This window comes from Helianthus annuus, chromosome 3, assembly GCF_002127325.2.
Source record: "Helianthus annuus cultivar XRQ/B chromosome 3, HanXRQr2.0-SUNRISE, whole genome shotgun sequence".
NCBI lineage: Eukaryota > Viridiplantae > Streptophyta > Magnoliopsida > Asterales > Asteraceae > Helianthus > Helianthus annuus.
Genome location: NC_035435.2, coordinates 58,601,545 through 58,622,440, shown reverse-complemented (window position 1 = coordinate 58,622,440; position 20,896 = coordinate 58,601,545). Strand labels below are relative to the sequence as shown.

At 38.7% G+C, this 20,896-nt stretch overlaps 1 protein-coding gene across 1 annotated transcript; it reads right to left on the bottom strand.

Annotated features, from left to right (window-relative positions):
* Positions 1-14,477: 14,477 nt before the first annotated feature.
* LOC110931756 lies at positions 14,478-15,350 on the bottom strand. The gene is made up of 2 exons (XM_022175137.1): positions 15,246-15,350; positions 14,478-15,023 (listed from the first exon to the last, which is right to left on the bottom strand). The coding sequence occupies exons 1-2, from the start codon at positions 15,348-15,350 to the stop codon at positions 14,478-14,480; spliced, it is 651 nt and encodes a 216-aa protein (XP_022030829.1).
* Between the last annotated feature and the right edge of the window lie 5,546 nt (positions 15,351-20,896).

Below are 20,896 nucleotides of genomic sequence, written 5' to 3'. Positions count from 1 at the left end.
TGTTGAATCTGAAGAGGAACAGCTGGGTTCTGAAACAGTGGATGAGGTGAGTGAAGCAGTGGTTACTACTGTGGCTAATGAAGTACTGTTGGGAGAAAGTTCAGGTACCCTGATTGAACCACTGACAGACCCATGGTCAGAAGAGAACAAGGAAGAAAAGAGAGAAGAAAAAGTAGGTGAGAAAGAAGAAAGAGCTGAAGATGAAGAAAATCCTCAATGTGATTGTGCAATGATGGCTGCTGCCAAGGTAACACCTCAAGTTCTTGAAAAAATGTGTTCTGACAATTGCATTATTGCTTTTGCTAACATCAAAGAGGTGAACGAAAACCTTCGGGATAAAACCTTAACTGATGAAGTCAAATTTGAAAGATCTTTAAAAGAACTTAAAAACAAATTGACTGAAAAGGACAAAGAGATTAGCAGCTTGAAAGAAGAGCAGAGCATAACCAAAACCCAACTCCAAACTTTGGTAGAAAAATACCAAGTTTGCAAAAAGGAGTTAGAGTCCACCCAGATCACATGTGAGAGATGGGTGGAATCATGCAAAGGGTATGAGGTTATGCTTGAAAAACATATAAAAAGCAATGTGAAATTTGGGGTTGGTTATAGAAAACATGATGATGAAAACACTGCTTTTGAAAAATCTGTTTCAACCACTGATGTAACCAGTGAGTTCATCCCCTCAAACAAGAATGGCCAAGAAGTGAAAATCACTGACAAACTTGGTAACAAAATCACACTTGACAGACCAATGGGATTCTCTACTTTTGAGGAGCTTGAAAATCATCAGTTTAAACCTAAATGGTCTGATGAGTGTGATATTCTTGAAAATTTCAAGCCAATGGACTTTACATCAACTGATGGTGTCAAAGCTCCAAAAGCTAAAGTCATACATCTCAAGGACATTCCAGCAATGGTTAAAACCTCTGCTGCAAAGGAGTCTGAAAAGAGAAAGAAGAAAGAAAAAATTGATAACTTGTTTTGTGAATTCTGTGAGAAAAGGAACCATCTAACAAAAGATTGTTCCACTTAAAAGCCTATGATATAAACAGAACAAGTGTCATAGTTCCAGCTGAAAGTTGCATTGTTTCTGGTAAAACAAACCACAAAACTCAAGCATGTGTGTATCTCAAAAACTTTGATGTGAAAAAGAATGAGTACCTTGCTAAAACATCCTTGAGTCCATCAGCATCATCATCTGTCAAATTCACCAAAAAACAACCATTGTTTGTACCAGTTCAAACAGCTGTCACAAAACAGCTGAACCAAACATCTGTCAAAAGAGATGTTCAGGTTACTGATGCACCCCCTGCCAATCAGTTCAGAAAAGGCAAGGAAAAACAGGCTTACCAAAGGATTCCACACGTTTATGAGGCCTACAAAAGGCCCTATAAACCTAAAGTGAATATGCATCCTTTTGGTTATCAGCAGGTGATTGGTCAAGACCCTCAACAGTGGTTAGCAAGAAACAGTACTAAAACTGTCCAAACCCCTGACCTAACCACTGTCCATCACTCTGCATCCATACCAGACACTGCTGAATCCCCATCCAAAGCCCTGTTGGCTTTGGAGCCCTTAATGAACTAATCCTTTTACTTCATGTGCAGGGAGCTTCTGCATGCTTTGATAGTCTTTGGTATGTAGATAGTGGAGGCTCCAGGCACATGACAAGATGTAAAGCCCTCCTCAAAGACTTTAAAATCCATGGAGGGGTCTGGCACAGTGCAATCTGGAAATGTAAAATTTGAAAATGTCAATCTAATAGACAATCTAAAATTCAACCTTCAGAGTATATCACAAATGAGTGACAAAGGGTTTGGGTCACTCTTCACAAAAGATTGTTGTAGGATTGTTGGACCAGAAATGGTAAAAAAGATTGAAGCAATAATCAAAACTGGTCACACTAAACTTGTTGCTCAAAGAAGTGGCAATGTTTATGTTGTTGATATGTCAAAAGAGTGTCCCAGAGCTGATGCCTGACTGTTCTCAGCTGCCTCTAACAAAGAGACATAACTTTAGCATAGAAGGCTGGGGCACCCAAATCTTAAGACAATCAGTGAAATCTCAAAAAATGGTTTGGTAAGAGGCCTACCACAAAAATTGTTTTCATGTCCTGAACATTGCATTTCCTGTTTAAAAGGAAAACAGCATAAAAGTTCTTACAAGTCCATTGAAGAGTCCAAAACAACCCAGTGTTTGCAAATGCTACACATGGATTTGTTTGGCCCAGTTCAAGTCATGAGCCTCAAAAAGAAAAGATATTGTTTGGTTATTGTTGATGACTTTTCTAGGTTTACATGGACTTTCTTTTTGCACTCCAAAGATGAAACTGCAGGCATTTTGCAAGACTTTGTGACACAGGTTGAAAAGCAATTTGACCTTCCAGTAAAAAGCTTCAGGAGTGACAATGGCACAGAATTTAAAAATAAGGAGTTGGATGCCTTCTGTGTGAAGAAAGGGATTGTAAGGCAGTACAGCATCCCTAGAACACCAAAGCAAAATGGGGTGGTTGAAAGAAAGAACAGAACTTTGATTGAGGCTGCCAGAACTATGCTTGCAGATTCAGGTTTGCCATTAACTTTCTGGGCAGAGGCAGTAAACACTGCTTGCTATGTCCAGAGCAGAGTTTTAATAAACCCCAGGCACAAAAAGTCTGCTTATGAAATTCTGTATAAAATCAAACCACTGATCTCATATTTCAAGGTGTTTGGCTGCCCATGCTTTATTTTGAACTTAAAAGATTCTATTTCAAAATTTGCAGCCAAAATTGATTGTGGTTATCATCTGGGATACTCAACCACTGCCAAGGCATACAAAGTGTTCAATACACGGACCAAGGCAGTGGAGGAGACTTTGAATTTAAAGTTCAATGAACTTTCATCAATGAAAATCCCAGCAAATCCTGCAGATCTGTTTGATCTTGAAAAATTTACTTTTGAAAATACTGCTGTCAAGACTAACAGTGAAGGTCCATCAGAGGATACAACACCAGACTATGGGTATGAAATCATCATCCCTCAAAGGTCTGCCACAAAGGGAAAAGCACCAGCTGTTCAAAACAGTTGTCAAAGCTCAACCACTGCTACTTCAACAGTTGTTGACCAAAGTAGCCCATCCACCACTGCTTCCACATCCTCAAACACTGCTGACAAAAGCCCTCAAATAGTGGATAAAAGTCAGCAGTTGTCCACTTCATTACCTCCTATTCCACCACCTTTTGAAGCCACTGCTGGGTCATTAAAGTCACCAGTAGTGGTTAGCTCAGATGATACACATTTGCAGCCTTCACCAACAAATGGCATCATACCATACAAAGGAGATTTAATCTTCTTGAGATCTCATCCACCTGATCAAATCATTGGTAGCATCAATGAAGGGGTGCTCACAAGAAGCCAAACCCAAAACATCTGTCTTTTTGCTGGTTTTCTATCACTCCATCAGCCAGTCAAGTACCAAGAGGCACTGAAAGACAACAGCTGGGTAGAAGCCATGCAAGAGGAGCTCCAACAGTTTAAAAGACAAGTATGGGAGCTTGTACCACTGCCAAAAGAGGTTAGTCCCATTGGCACAAAGTGGGTCTTCAAGAACAAAACTGATGAAAGGGGCATTGTTGTCAAGAATAAAGCCAGGCTTGTGGTTCAAGGTTACAGACAGGAAGAGGGGATTGATTATGATGAAACATTCGCCCCTGTTGCAAGGTTGGAAGCCATTAGACTGTTCCTGGCCTTTGCTGTCAACCACAACATGAAGGTGTTTCAAATGGATATCAAAAGTGCTTTCCTCTATGGTACAATTCAAGAAGAGGTGTATGTATGTCAACCTCCAGGTTTTAAGGATCCATTTTATCCTGATCATGTCTACAGGCTGAACAAAGCCTTGTATGGCCTGAAACAAGCACCAAGGGCCTGGTATGAAACTCTTTCCAACTTCCTACTCTCAAATGGTTTCAAAAGAGGTACCATTGATAAAACACTGTTTCTTAAATGGAGAGGGAAGGATTTAATGATTGTCCAAATTTATGTGGATGACATTATTTTTGGAAGCACATGTAACAAAATGTGTGAAGAGTTTAGAGAACTCATGACAGCTGAGTTTGAAATGAGTGCAATGGGTGAGCTGCAATGCTTTCTTGGTCTCCAAGTACAGCAAATGCAAAATGGAACTTTCATTCATCAAAGCAAATATGCTAAAGAACTTTTAACCAAATTTGATATGAATGATTGTAAACCATGCAGCACACCCATGGCAACAAATAAGTTGGTCATGTCTGATGAAAAGGATGAGGTGATTGACCAAACACTCTATAGAAGCATGATTGGGTCTTTATTGTACCTAACTGCATCTAGACCAGACATCATGTTTGCAACATGTGTCTGTGCACGAAGTCAATCAGCTCCCAGAAAATCAAATCTCATTGCTGTAAAAAGGATCTTCAGATACATAAAAGGTTCTCCCACACTTGGTATCTGGTATCCAGCTAATGGGAATATCAAGCTTTCAGGTTTCTCAGATAGTGACTTTGCTGGATGTCACACCACAAGGAAGTCCACTTCAGGAGGGTGCCAGTTTCTAGGTGATTGCTTAGTTTCTTGGCAAAGCAAAAAGCAAGCAGCAGTTTCAACATCCACTGCTGAGGCTGAATACATTGCTGCTGCAAGCTGTACAGCCCAACTCTTGTGGCTTCAAAATCAGTTACTGGATTTTGGTATGACTGCCTTAAAAACACCACTCATGTTGGACAGCCAGGCAGCAGAAAATATCATCAAAAATCCAGTTTCCCATTCTACCACCAAACACATCGACATCAGACATCACTTTGTGAGGGATTGCTATGAAAAAGGTTTGATTTCTCTGCATCATGTCCCAACTAAAGACCAGCTGGCAGATGTGCTCACAAAAGCACTTGATACAGCCACTTTTGAAAGTCTGGTCTCTAGGATTGGGATGCTAAACATGGAATAACAAGCAACATCTTGTTTTTCTATGAATAAAAGCAACAAAATGTTTTCAGAAAATCAAAAATTCATCCTTAAAAATAGCTAAAAATGAAATTTTCATTAAAATCCTTAAAAGTCTGCCATAACCACTGATTGTTCAAAAGTCTGCTCTACTTCTAAAGACTGTCCACTGCTGAAAGGCAACCTCTGCTCTCTCATTTCTTGATAATCTCTGTTGTTCAAAAGCAGTGTATTATCTACTGATATGCTATCCACTGATAGTGAAAATCATCCACTGCTTCCTTACCACTGCCTTCATCAGTTGCTTTCATCAAAGTACTGTCCTACACTTTCACCAGGGGTTGTCACGTGGGCAGTACATAGTAGTCAGACCTTTTGTAACGGCTGCCACGTCAGCATTCACTCTCTTCCCTATAAAATCCCCCACTCACTACCAAAACAGGGTTTTACTATCGAATTGAATTCTTAAAAATTCTCTTCTCAAAGAAGTTTTTCTTCTCATTTCTCACAAATTTCTTCGATCATTCGTTTCAAAAATGACAAAATCGAAGCCATCTGCAAAACCCTCATCCAAATCATCATCGAAAACAGCCTCTCAAAAGGCAACTTCTACTGAAATTCCATACAAATCATCTCACAATCTCCTGGGTCTTCTAACAAAACCAGGAACCACCGATGTTTTCGATTCCATCATCAACATCATGGCAAAATCAAAGTACAAAACCTTGTTCACAGCCGATGCACCAATCTATTTGGCGACCCAAAAGGGAGTTCTGGAAGAATGCAACCCTTGAAAATCAAGGAGACATTGCAAACACCATACACTCTTCTATAAAGGGTAAAAAGGTCCAAATCACGCCACAATCCATTTCAGAGGTCTTTCAACTCGATGATCAGAAAGGTAAAATTTCTTTCACTAAAAACGAGTTACAAACTGACTTCATTGAAAGAGGGTATGAAGCCACAATGATGACGAAACTTACCTTACAAAAAGGTTATTTTCCATCTGCAACCAGGTTTCTATTTCATACCCTCCTACTATGTGTTTCAAACAAAACCACTTCTTTCAATGAAATCCCTTTAAAGATTCAAAATCTGGGGTATGCAATTCTTCAAGAAGAAAATTTTAACTACTCTCGGGAAATTTTTAAATATTTGGTTAATAATGTTGAAACAAAGTCATTCTTACTGTTTCCAAGGTTTCTAAGTTACTATTTTGAAAAGAAATTCAGTAAGGATGATTTAGCTGTAATAAATCAAGGTGAGATTACTCAAATAAACAGCCTAACATCTGAAACGTTTTCAAGAATGTTAGCACCTTGCAAAACACAAGCAGAGGTGCCTGAGCAGAATTTAGCAGCTACCTGCTCCTCAGGTATCTGCTGCTGAGCCCACTGCTCTAGGTGATCAAAGCAGCAGACCAACTGTTTTGAAACCCACACCTACAAATCCCAAAAAGCCAAACAAAAGGAAAAATCAAAAACCCCCAAACCAATCAAAACGGCAACTCTGGATGATGAGATACCAGAGCTACTGCCTGTGACAACACAAATGTCACAAGAAACCACTGCTGCTACTTCCTCACAGCAGTTGGTACAAATATCTCAACCCATAACCATAACTCCTCCTGCTTCATCACAAAAAGAACAGGTTGTACACAAAGGGCCACCACATTATGATGCTCTGGATACACTCGTTTCCATCATCCACAGCTCAATGCCCAGGGCAAATCCTCTTTCTACACCCACCATCACATCCACAATTCCACCAAAAACACAACTTTTGTTGGATGAAATCGATTTGAACCAGGCATTACTCAGTCCTTCTCAATCACCTGTTAATGAGACTATACCTCAACAACTGACTGAGTCTGATGTATCATTCCTTGCTAACCCACCAACACAACCTGAGGAGGTTACACCCCTTGAGTTACAAGTAACTCTTGGTGGTAATCCAAGTGAAGCAGCCACTACAACTGTTGAACCCACTGGTTTACAGTTGGGCAGTGGTTACATCAATAAGACTTCCTTGGTGGCAATTCCTTTTATAGAACCTCTACCAACCACTAGTGGATTTATTTATCCTACTGGCAACATCAAAAGGTTGTCAAGTGTTGAAGGGAGAAGACCCCAGTACCAAGAAAAAGGGGCATCAGTGGTTAAAGTTTGGAGTAAACTCCCTACCTCTGCCACTGATAAAACCACTGCTAGTGGGAAATCAGATGATCCCATTCATTTGGGTGATGGTTTAAAGTACCAGAAATTGACGACTCATGTTGAAAAACTTGATAACTCTATTGCAGAACTCAAAGATATGCTACAAGAGTTGTTACAAGTACAAAAGGTACAATCCACTGCTGTTCCACCTCAAGCACCTGCTCCACCACAGGCATCTGCTACAAATGAGCTCTGGAATCTATTTCAACCTTTTCTCCATCATCAAGCACAACTAGCAGATCAGCAACATGAAAAACATGTTCAACAGCTAAGAAATGCAATGGAGTCAAGGTTCAAGAACAGTCAGGCTGATCTAAAGGCTCCCAAAACTCAGATCCTGCACACCACTGGCACTGCTCCTCCACCAGTTTTCTTCATTGATCAACTTCCCGAAGATAATGCCAAAAAGGCGGAGAAAATTCAGGAATGGAGAAGGAAGGGAATAGAGGATGGTCTCTACATTGCACCAGAAAATTCAAATATGACCAAACAGATCCCTCTGCCAGATGGAAGCAAGAAAATTGATGTGACCACAAATGCACTGGCAGAAGCAGTTGCAACTGTAAAAAGGGATAGAGAGGCCAAAAGGAAAGCCGGGGTGGATTATCCGGATCAGGGTACTTCAGGGTCAAGAGATGATGAAAATCTTATTGATGAAAAGAAGAAGCCTACAAGAAGAATAAGGCTACCCAAATCCATTCCAACCAGACGTTCAAAGTCTGCCCCAAAACCACCACCTAAAACAGATGTTGTAACTCCTATTGTATCCACTACTGTTGGTACCTCAGTGGTTTCAACATCTGCTCCCATTTTAACACACACAACTTCAACACACACTACATCCACTGCCTTACCACCATCACCACCAAAAACAAAATCACCTCCTGCCAAAAGGCAGAAGACAGCAGCTGTTATAACATCTGTTGTAAAGACAACAGTGGTTGGAACACCAGTTGTTTCAACAACTGTTAGTCTATCACAAACCACTGCCACTACATCCACTGTTCCATCCAAAACATCATCAGTCCCTTCTCAACCAAAGACGAGAAGGCTAGTTCTCAAAGATGATGACGCTTCACCATCCCAAACATCTTAAAAATCTTTAGCTCTTGTCACAATACCAAAACCAGTTCCTCTTTCTTCAGTTCCAATGCACAAGCCCTTACCTCCTGCAGGTGTTCAGTTTCCTCTTGAACTAGAAGCTGTTAGAGAAGAAATAAAATCATTCTATTATGAGGATGACCCTGCCAAAAGGAGTTTGCCATCAATAAAAGGATATCCCTGGCCTAAAAATGTTGATGAATATTTGAAGATAAAGGTCAAGCAAGCAGAGGATATCTCGAAAAGAAACACACTAGGGAAATCTGACAAAGAAATTTCTAGGAACTATCAATATCTGCTCACTCAAGTAAGTTCCCTAGAACGATTTGCAAAAAATGTCAGTCAACAAATTTCAGAAAGAGCACCTGAAACTTTGAAGAAAGACTACATTGAAAGCATTATGGCTCACAAGAAGTACAAAGGAGAGAGATATATGTACAAAGAGTGGGCTGTTCCTGAACTTGAAAATGAAGCAGCAAGAATTCAAGACATGATAAACAGGAAAGTCACTCACACTCCTCCTGATTGGGCAAAGTTCAGAAAGAATGTACCTGATAAACAGGTAGAACTGAGGAGAATGAAAGAAGAACTGTTTGCTGCTGAATTTGGAAACAAAAGACAAGTTGCTAGATGGAAAGAAGATGTGGTCAGGACAACCTAAAAAAGGTTGGAGGAATTAAGAAAGAAAGACCCAAAGGTTCCTCAAAAGCCTGACTATCCTGAAGCAGAGGTCTCAAAAAGACCAACAAAGCTGCAAATCAGGAGAGCCACTGCTCCTGCTGGTACTGCCTTCTACAAAAGAAGAAAACAAAGCCAGTTAGGATTTGAAACAGTTCAAGAGATTCTTACTGGAAATGCCATTGTGAAAGAAGGCTTGTTGATAAAGTTAAAAGAAGAATCTGAACTGGAGAACTCTGCTAAAGCTGCTCAGCCAGTGATGAACAGGCCAGCCTCACCAAATACTTCTGCAAATAAACATCTCCCAAGAAACCCACCAGGCTCAAAAATACAAAAGTGGGAAACTGACAAACAGACCTGCGTATTGACCTTGCTCAGGTATGGTGGAGAAGTGGAGAAAATATCAAGGGAACAAGCTCTTGGCCTGAGTCTTGAAGATTTGCAGGATCTCCTTGATCTTCCAGTTAGCAGGGATGATGAAGATACAGATGCCCTTAACTTTGAACTACAGTTTAAAGGTCAAATAAGGGAACTGTTGATGAGGCAATAAATGTCCACAATAATGAAGAGTTTTGGCATTATCTGTTCCAGGGGGAGATTGTTGGGATTGAACCCTATCAGAGGAACAGATAATTAAAGCCAAAACTGGATCAGAGCAGTGGATCCAGAATAAGCAGATGTTTACATACAAGTCTCTCCCCTTGAAAGTGATTTCAACATCTGATGACCTCCTATCTGCTGATCTTGCTAAACTGCTGACCTACAACTGCTGATCAAGTAAAGACCTGATGAAAGACTAAAGCCCTGCTGATTCAATCTACTGCCTTGAGTCAAGCTCTGCTGATCCGGACAAGTACTGCTGGGTTTACAGCAGTAGAAGGTTGCAGCAGCTGATCAATAGTCTGTTTTGTAATGTAATGTAGTAGCAGTAGTTAACACAGCAGTGTTTGTATAGATCAGAGGTTAAAGATTGTTAGGAGGTTAGATGTCACTTTCATGGTGACGTCAGCTAAGATGCTCAGTAGTTTGCAAGTGCCTATAAATAGTTCAGTACTTTGTACTGTTCTATTAGCTCTTTTGCACAATCGTCTTCTTTGCACGAACAAACAACTGAGCTCTGGCTGAGGGGGAGTTTGCATTCATTCATCAATCATTGTAATCGTTGTTGAAATAAGTTCAATCTTTCGGTTCATTGTGTAAAGATGTTTGATCAAAGTATTACTCTCGTTTGATTGTATGCAAAGTTTGTTTTCACCATAATTCCACTGCACACTCATTCACTTTCACTTTAATTACAAACACAAAATACACTCAAAATCAAACTCAGATCCATCAATGATGAAGTCAAGAAATAAACAAACAAGTTCATCAAAAGGAACTTTGTTTGAAAATTGCTTCATTAGAATAAAAAGTCACAAAAATAAAAAGTTTTACGAAAACCGACGCTTTTTACGCCCTTCGCCCTTTTCTACTAACTACTAACCCAAAACCACCTACCTTTAACCCAAGCCTAACCCTTCCCCAAAGTCCTCTTAATATTTACAAAGGTTTATAGTTAAAAAGGAGGAGGATTGATTGCTTGGCAAGCATATGGTAGAAGCAAGTTCCATGCCGTCTCGAGTGTTTCACAAAAATATATCTTCGGCCGACTGTTGAGTGATCTCCCGTGAGGTATGTGAACTTGTATATAAATAGAATTTTAAAGAGGCATGTTATGCCCAAATAAGTAATTTCTCTTATGAAATGTTCTAAATAAATCATAACGAATAGGATTGTAAATAACATAAAAATAAAACCTAATAAAGATCTTGGAATCCCGACACTCAAGACAAGCCTAAAAACTTCTCTTCTACCTATTCCATTTGGGTGTGTAAGCCACATTATAAAGAGTTTTGCTTGAGGACAAGCAAAGATTCAAGTGTGGGGGTATTTGATGTGTGTAAAATGCAACATGTAAATTACATCAAATGAGGCATAAAACTAACTTTTTTTAGTACTAATGTTGGAAAACGTATGCTTTTGTCTTCCTTTTGTATTTTCAGGATTAAATGAGCTCAAATGGACAAAAGAAGCAAAAATGCAGCTAAATCTAACATAAATACAAGGAAAGGAATAAACGTGGCATGCCCGACCCCTTGATAGCATCTTCCCAAGCAAAGCAAAAACAAAACATCAGAAGGCTAAACACGCCCCGTGCCCAGAGGACACGGGAGCGTGCCCAAGTGTCTGCAGAAAAGACAAAGTTGTAGAAGCTTCTATCTCCCAACACGGGGGGCGTGCCCAGCTCCACACGGCCGTGGTCAACGCTAAGATTCGTAGAATCCAAGCAAATCTTGATAGTACAGATACGCTTCCGCACACAGGGTCGTGCCCAGTGGACACGGGGGTGTGGTCAACTAATGCAGACAAACTGCATTAAATGAAGAAAGAGAAAGTGGATGGACACGGGGCCGTGCCCAATGGACACGGGGCCGTGTCCGGGCTTCTGTGCAGGCTATAAAAAGAGGTGCTTGGTTCACTTCAAAGGCATCCGTTGGCAAACCACCTCTCTCACACTTCACCCACCCTCCAACACCATCAGAACCCACATCCACCACCATCATCCGTCATCCATCATAGAGTGTGTGTAGTAGTCTCGGGATCCAAGATTGATAGTAAGGGTTCTTGACAATCAAAGGCCATGTTTGCCTAAATCTCTTACATCACTTGGTGAAGACAAGCATTTAGTGTAATACTTTTATTTTTAATCTTTTCGCACTTTTTATTTGGTTATGTATTAATGACTTTATTAACTAGTTTCTTATGTTGAAGGTGAAACTTCCTTATCATTTGTCCGTTGTGTCTTGGCGTTATTTTATTGTCTATATAAAATAAAAGATTTACACCATTCATATCTCTACGGTCTATAGAGATATGTTGGCTACCTAGTCGGGGGTTATGGGAATGGTTTGGTAAGGTTCTTGCCTTGTTCAGTGTATAGATCCTGCAAGGACCTGGGTCAAGCTTACTAGGACGTCCTTCAATACCCACTGGTATTGGATGGCGGGGGTGCGAATGGATTGATCCCCTCATATGTAAACTACTATTATTACATTAACCCGGCTACTTGGGATTGTATCCCTGCTGACTCAAACCACTTAGCCGAGGGTAACGTCATCTTCAAAAGAGGGGCCTACCACATTACGCATTAATAACTTAATTAATTATCTTTCAATAATCCAACCCTTTAGGATTGTATCCTTGTTGACTCAAACTACTGGGTTGAGGGTAACGTCACCTTCAAAAGAGGGGCCTACTACTATAACTAAGATAATCTCTTAAAAAGTGCAAAAGTGCGGAAATAATCAAAGGTTACACTAAAGGCGAGTCGGATCCAAGTGATTCATCTTGTCTATCTGTTTTTATTTTATTTTTATTTTCAGCATTTTTCGTTTTTATTTTCATGTTTAAACCTTTTTCTAAAATTTTGATTTGATTAGACGTTGAGGATAAACCGGTATTAAAAGCTCTTGTGTCCTTGGACGACCTCAGTATCTTACCAACGCTATACTACGCTCACGATGGGTGCACTTGCCCATATGTGTGTTTAGTGTTAGTAGAATATCGTTTTTTATAAATTTAAAGCATGACTAAAGTGTTAAAAAGGGCCAAATATATATATAAAATTATATAACGCTACACACACAAGGATTTTAAGAAAGCTTAAAATCGACGGCCTAATCAGTTTTTCAAAACCTTTTTAAGAGATTATCTTAGTTATAGTAGTAGGCCCCTCTTTTGAAGGTGACGTTACCCTCAACCCAGTAGTTTGAGTCAGCAAGGATACAATCCTAAAGGGTTGGATTATTGAAAGATAATTAATTAAGTTATTAATGCGTAATGTGGTAGGCCCCTCTTTTGAAGATGACGTTACCCTCGGCTAAGTGGTTTAAGTCAGCAGGGATACAATCCCAAGTAGGCGGGTTAATGTTTAATAGTAGTTTACATATGAGGGGATCAAGCCATTCGCACCCCCTCCATCCAATACCAGTGGGTATTGAAGGAGGTCCTAGTAAGCTTGACCCAGTTCCTTGCAGGATCTATACACTGAACAAGGCAAGAACCTTACCAAACCATTCCCTTAACCCCCAACCAGGTAGCCAACATATCTCTATATAGACCATAGAGATATGAATGGTGTAAATCTTTTATTTTATATAGACAGTAAAATAACGCCAAGACACCACGGACAAATGATAAGGAAGTTTCATCTTCAACATAAGAAACTAGTTATTAAAGTCATTAATACAAAACCAAATAAAAAGTGCGAAAAGATAAAAAAACGAAAGTATTACGCTAAATGCTTTTCTTCACCAAGTGATGTAAGAGACTTAGGCAAACATGGCCTTTGATTGTCAAGAACTCTTACTATCAGTCTTGGATCCCGAGACTACTACACACACTCTATGATTGATGATGGATGATGGTGGTGGATGTGGGTGTTGTGATGGTGGTGGAGAGTGGGTGAAGTGGGAGAGAGGTGGTTTGTCAAGGGATGCTTTTGAAGTGAACCAAGCACCTCTATTTATAGCCTGCACAGAAGCCCGGACACGGCCCCGTGTCCATCCACTTTCTTTTTCTTCATTAAATGCAGTTTGTCTGCATTAGTTGACCATGCCCCCGTGTCCGCTGGGCACGGCCCCGTGTGAAGAAGGGTATCTGTACTATCAAGATTTGCTTGGATTCTGTGAATCTTAGCGTTGACCACAGCCGTGTGTAGCTGGGCACGCCCCCGTGTTGGAAAATAGAAGCTTCTACAACTTTGTCTTTTCTGCAGACACTTGGGCACGCCCCCGTGTCCGCTGGGCACGGGGCGTGTTCAGCCTTCTGATGTCTTGTTTTTGTTTGGGAAGATGCTGTCGAGGGGTCGGGCATGCCACGTTTATTCCTTTTCTTGTATTTATGTTAGATTTAGCTGTATTTTTGCTTCTTTTGTTCTGAAAGTACAAAAGGAAGACAAAAGCACACTTTTTCCAACATTAATACTAAAAAGGGTTAGTTTTATGCCTCATTTGATGTAATTTATATGTTGAATTTTACACACATCAATCCTATCTTACATTTCAGATTTCCAGCCATTCTTTCAATCTTCGCATCTTCTACTCCAACTAAATATGGGGTTAAAAACTACAACCTTTGAAGAGAAGTGCAGACAAAATTCTTGAACGAAGTGGATGAAGAAACCAAAGTAAATCTCCTGTAAAGTGTAATCCACACCAAGCAACAAAGCTTTAAGGTTGGTGCCAATGAAAGCCGAACTTTTGTGAAGATGAGAAGACCAAAACTCAAGAACACCTTCTTCTAAATCTCTTAAAAAATAAATACATACGTGTAGGTTTTCACCATGAACAAGTAACAAAAAATATATATTTTTTTTTTTGAAAAATAACTTTCATTAACAACAAACGCCGACCCAAACCGGGCTGATAAACCAAACAACAACCACATAATTACATATTCACGAAAGAACACCAATCTTTCCATTCTATCCTTTGTGTTTTGATCTACTTGAAAAATAAAGAAAACCTAAGGCTTTAACCTCACTCAATATATTTTCTATCCTAACCGGGATGTTGGAAAATTTAGCGTTATTTCTAGCTCGCCACAAACTCCAACAGACAATCGATTTAATTCCTTGAATCGCGTCCTTCTTCTTCTCTGAACCTCTAATCTCTTTGTGAATACCAAGAAGATCTTTAATCGAGAAAGCGAAGATATTAGGAATCTTACACCAAGTGCTAATTCCGTTCCAAACGATCGTCGCGGCTTGACATGCAATGAAGATGTGCTCTGTTGTTTCTTCGGCTGAGTTGCACAACATACATGAAGAATCACTGACCTGAACGTTTCTTTTCTTTAACGCTTCGGCCGTAGGGATTCTATCCATTTCCGACCTCCACATGTGAAAGTCAACTTTAGCGGGGATCCAATTACACCACTCCATAGTGAAGATAATTCCTTGTCCCGCCTCCTCGAACAGTAACTTTTTCACGGCTTTGACTGAAAATTCCCCCTTCGGATCTGGTAACCACTTCGATGCGTGTGTAGCGTTATATAATTTTTATGTATATTTTAAGCCCTTTTTAACACTTTAGTCAAGTTTTAAATTTATAAAACACAAAGCGAAGATATTAGGAATCTTACACCAAGTGCTAATTACATTCCAAACGATCGTCGCGGCTTGACAGGCAATGAAGATGTGCTCTGTTGTTTCTTCGGCCGAGTTGCACAACATACACGGAGAATCACTGACCTGAACGTTTCTTTTCTTTAACGCTTCAGCCGTAGGGATTCTATCCATTTCCGACCTCCACATGTGAATGTTAACTTTAGCGGGGATCCAATTACACCACTCCATAGTGAAGATGATTCCTTGTCCCGCCTCCTCGAACAGCAACTTTTTCACGGCTTTGACTGAAAATTCCCCCTTCGGATTTGGTAACCACTTTGATGTGTGTGTAGCGTTATATAATTTTTATGTATATTTTAAGCCCTTTTTTAACACTTTAGTCAAGTTTTAAATTTATAAAACATGATATTCTACTAACACTAAACACACATATGGGCAAGTGCACCCATCGTGAGCGTAGTATAGCGTTGGGAAGATACCGAGGTCGTCCAAGGACACAAGAGCTTTTAGTACCGGTTTATCCTCAACGTCTAATCAAATCAAAAGTTTAGAAAAAAGGTTTTAACATGAAAAATAAAAACTAAAAATGCTGAAAAATAAAATAAAAATAAAAACAGATAGACAAGATGAATCACTTGGATCCGACTCGCCTTTAGTGTAACCTTTGATGATTTCCGCACTTTTGCACTTTTTAAGAGATTATCTTAGTTATAGTAGGCCCCTCTTTTGAAGGTGACGTTATGCTCAACCCAGTAGTTTGAGTCAGCAAGGATACAATCCTAAAGGGTTAGAATATTGAAAGATAATTAATTAAGTTATTAATGCGTAAAGAAACAAAACAGTTCATTGATTCACAACTTGAACAGATTGAAGGAGTCCTGTGATGTACTGAACAAAGCTATGAATCAATACAATGAATCCAGTGATGAACAGGCAACAGCAATGAATACACTTCAAGGAGCGTTCATGACAAAGCAAAAAATTATGAACAATTACATCGAGAAATGTGCTGCTCTAGAACAGAAACTGGAGACTCAAAGAATTGAAACAGAAAGAGTAAATCGATTGTTAAAAAGTTACTCATGTACTTCTTATGTCATTGACAGGATTTATCCAACTGTTGAAGGCATGAAGGTGTTTGAGGATGATGAAGTAACTAAAGAACAGAAGGTTTCTGACGAAAAGACTCCTGAAAAAAAAGAAAGAAAAGAAGAAGGATACTAAAGTAAAGACATTTGGTAAGAAACAAGGTGTCAGTTACAACAAGTGTCCACCCCCGCTTGAAAATGGATATTCTCCGAGAAATCCAAATTCAGAAAGAGTAAAAAAGGCAACAAACTTACAGTGGGAGTCGGAGTCATCAGTTAACCTGCCAGAAAATATTGATGTCACGTTTACATCGTCTGACACTGATCAACAATCTCAATTGAGGAAGAAAGTGGTGGATCATGTGTTAGATAACGATGAAACCGAGGAGTCAAAGTTGGAGTCCATGTCAGAGTCAAAGTCTGAGTCCAGCACTCCGAGTCAAACTGACAAACAGGGCAAAAGAATTTACAATAAAGAATTTCTTCTATCAAAATCTAATTTGAATGACGAAACATTCAAAGTTGCATACACTTTGAATGATTCAGACAAATTATATTCTGATGAGGAATTTCCAATAAGAGGTGTCAAAACTGAATTAATCAAAAAGGTTTTCAAATTGACAGAAAATTAATATTTTTGAAATAAAAGATGTAAATCTTTCTGAAAAAACCTGAAAAATACACCTCAAGATAAAAACAAAGAGAAAACAAGAAAAAGGTTACAGTTCTGGTTCTGGTTATTGAAAGAAACCAAACCATAACAGTAATTTCAAAAAGAAAGGATTAGGATTTATTCCACCAGAAAATCATAAAAATGAAAAATATGTTCGAGATTTTAAATCAAAGATGGTATTTGTTTCAGGTACATCTTCTGAGGAGGAAAAAGAAAAGTTGTTCAGAAAACAGTCAAACAGAGATTTCCTTGCGAAAAAGCAAGAAGAGATGCAGACTGTTGATCAGAAAAAGGAAACTCGAACCTGTTTCAAATGTGGAAAAAGTGGTCATATTGCCATGAAATGTTCACAGGCAAATCAAATCAAACAGTGAGTTTCTAAATTGAAGGAAAAAGTGATTGAATTTGAACCACTAATTGAGAGAACTAAACTTTTCAAAAATTCAAACTTTGAAATTGGTGAATGTTCAAACAGATTTTACAAGAAAAGAGCAAATCTTGACAACCAAAAATGGGTTGTTAAGAACTCTGATAATAGTTCTAGCAATGATTCTGATTCATCAAAATCAGAGGAGCTATCTTCTGGCAATGAATCTGATTCCACAAAGTCAGAGGAGCCACTAGTTGAGGAAAAAGGTGAAAAATCAGTGCCGACTGTGGATGATGTGAATTTTCCACCACTTCGGGCTGAAAATTTTAAGAAGAAAATTGGTAAAGTTGAAATTTCAAACCAATTTTACTCTGATAAAAAGGTTTTTGATGTTGAAAAGGCCTTTAACCCCAAAGTGAAACACATCTTTGGAAAAATGGTTAACAGAAAAGTCAAAGGGGTTAAAGAGCTCTATGAGAAGAATATGGAAGGTAAGAAACCGAGTGTTGGTAACTCGGTATCACCCAAGACTGGTCAGGCTTGGGTGGATATATTCTTTGATTGAAAAACCTGACTTGCCGGAGTTCCCAAGTTGGTAATCGTGGAGCATGAATCGGCATCTTTATTGAAAAATGTTTTTGAAATGTGTTTAAGTGTGACTTGCCGGAGCTTCCAGGTTGATAAGAGTGGAGCAGGAATCGGCATCATTCTTTACAATAGGTTTGATTGTGCATACCTACAAGTGGGATTTTTCTTGAGAAATTCATGAAAAGTGATTTCGTCCTACAAGTGGTATTGGTATTCTTAAATTGTTAAAATTTTGAATATGTAAAGGGTTGGTTTGGAATGGTTTGGGTAAACTTACAAGTGGTAAAGTGGTTTGATCTTACAAAGTGTTTAGTCAAGGTCATTAATTTGAACTTGATGAAATCTCCAAGTGGTTGAAAAACAATGTGATGAATTGATCCCCGTTTCCTACAAGTGATAAAATCAACAAAACTTATTTTCCAGAAAAACCATTTTGATTAAAACAAACTTATGTGTTTTGAAATCTTAATGGGAAAATAGTTTGTTGTAAGCGGGAGTTCTGATTGTTTATACCGAGTGGATGGCGAATTGAAGCGATTCACAACAGTTGTCATGTTACTTGTACAGTTTGTTTTTCAAATTTCTTTGAAGGTGTTTGCATTTTAGGGGGAGTACAAATTTCAGAAAATCCAAAAACATTAGAAAATTTGAAAAAGCTGAAAACATGATAAAATGAAAAAAGAGTTTTGTTGTATAAAAGAGGAAATGATAGTACATCAGTGGGCTATCACAACACGCTAAAGAATTGGAAAGTTAAAAATGTGATAAACAATCTCACTGTGGATGTGCCAGTAGGTTTTTATACATTTAGTAGATTGTTTTTGAGATATAAACCTAAATATTAAACTTGCTTATATCGTGGGGAACATTTCTTGGAATATATGGGTAACCCCCGAAATGTTGTCTGAAAGGTCCCTCTTTCTGAGATACTAGGTCTTTATACTCAGTGATATCTGGGGTATTATCACGGGACTTCTGATATTGCGGAAGCAATGGCCTAGTCCCCGTATAATACTTTCTGCTTGCTTGAAATATAGCACCGCCCTCAGTACAAAAAATGATGAAACATTGAGAAATGCTAATCATGTGCTGTTGAAGAAAAGATTCTCTAAAGGGAACACACCTAAAGTCGATCTGTCCTCTCTCTGCTGAACGGAAGTTCTGACCTGAGCTCTCACGGTTTCGCATTTAACCCTTTTACAGATATCATCTAGGTATACTCACCTGTAAGACTGAATATTGGGATCTGGATACGGGAGTATATTCAAGTGGTGGGACACGCGAATAAGTTTAAGTGCTTAAAACACTAATCTTGTATCTCGAATTAGTTGAAATTTGTATGAAAGTTTAAATTGACCAGTATACTGATAATCTAAGTGAATTGTTTAGAACTTAAAATGAAATAAAGCTTAACGGTGTTGGTGATTTGTCTCATAAACTGATATGATCCTCTTACACAAACTCACAAAAATATTGTCTGTCTATATCTCTTTACTGCATTTCATTTCTCTTAAATAAAAAAATTCCAAAAAGTTTTGAGTGTGTTTTGGCATAAAATTTTGTAAAATTCAAAAAGATTTTCGACAACTGATGTAGAAAAGCTGATTATCAAAATTTCAAATGTTAAACATGATGAACATTTTGTGAGGGGGAATATGTGTATGTTTTTCCTACAAGTAATCCTGCAAGTGATCATCAAAAGTTTTTTAAATGTTATATCATTCATTCAAGTGGTTCATCAGTGATTAAATTTTGATTAAATCATTTTTCTGATTTATCTTCTACAAGTGGTTAACAGAGAACATAAATTTGTCAAATTTTAAATTTGTGATTTATTGTGTGGTAGAGATGTGCAGGTATGAAATCTGAGAAGTGTCAGGTTCCGATTCTTGAAGATTCTATGTTTAGAGAGAGCCAGGTTTTGATCCTGAGCAGAGTGTGAACCAGGTCACGATTCAGACTGCGATCCCAGTTTATTGAAAGGGGGAGTCTGTAGATGTAAATATGTAGGATCGTGTTTTCGACCTAAACGAGTCGTTCAGAGGCAATCTCCTATGTTTCAGGTGCGGAATAACAAGAAACGTAGGTAGAAATAGCTTGTTCTTCACTTTAATCAACTGTTGTATTGATTTATCAACGTTTACAGCTCAAACGTCACACCGGCAGCACCTGGGTATGGAAATCACAAAAGTTCTCTCTGTTTCGCTTGAAGGCCAACTATTTATAGTGTTCAGGTTTCGCTTATGTGTACATGACACTCAAGCGAAACCCTTACTGTGACACTGAAGCGAACCATTACAAAACCATTCAAGCAAAACCTTTTCTAACACACATACATTTTCCTATTTTCTCGTATATTGAGCCCTAAACTATACAACGCTATGATTGACTTGATCCAAGACGAAATCAACAGATGTAGTGCACCAACAGACTCCCCCTCAGATGTTTATGGAGTCGTTCATCACCATGCTGTGACTTCACATCTTCTGTCTTGATCAGTCTCTGGGCTTTTCTCTCTTTCTATCTTCACCAACAGACTCCCCTTCTCGATTTACTGGCATTCTTTTGTTCTTCAGTAACATCTTTAAGATCATTGTCTGGCCTTCACAGTTTCTCAGGATCGATAAGCCTGACTCAAACATAGGACTTCAGAAATAGAAACCTGACATTCTATCTTCAGTTCCAAGATCAAACTTGACTATACCTGCACAATCTTAACCCAGCAGTAAGATTTATAGTTTAACAAATTGAGTGCACCAATACTAACTCTCTCTCAAATCCATGTGCACCAACATAAACTCCTTCTCAGAATAACTCTTCCACATATTATGATGAACCATTTGAAGATTTGACAGATATATTTTGATGATTTGAAGCACTCCCCCTCATGATAATGTCATCATGTCTAGCACTCGGAATTTTGAAAATCAGCTTTCCAATATCAGTTGTCAAAAATCTTTTTGACTTTTCCAAATGTTTATGCTAAAACACACTGAAAATCTTTTTGGATTTTGTAATAACGAAACATGTAATGCAGTAAAGAAATATTTACAAA

Coding starts and splice junctions, on each gene's coding strand:
- LOC110931756 (XM_022175137.1), bottom strand. CDS start 15,350: ATGGAGTGGTGTAATTGGATCCCCGCTAAAGTTAACATTCACATGTGG. Junction 15,024..15,245: donor TAAAGAAAAGAAACGTTCAG/GTCAGTGATTCT, acceptor CACGCATCGAAG/TGGTTACCAGATCCGAAGGG.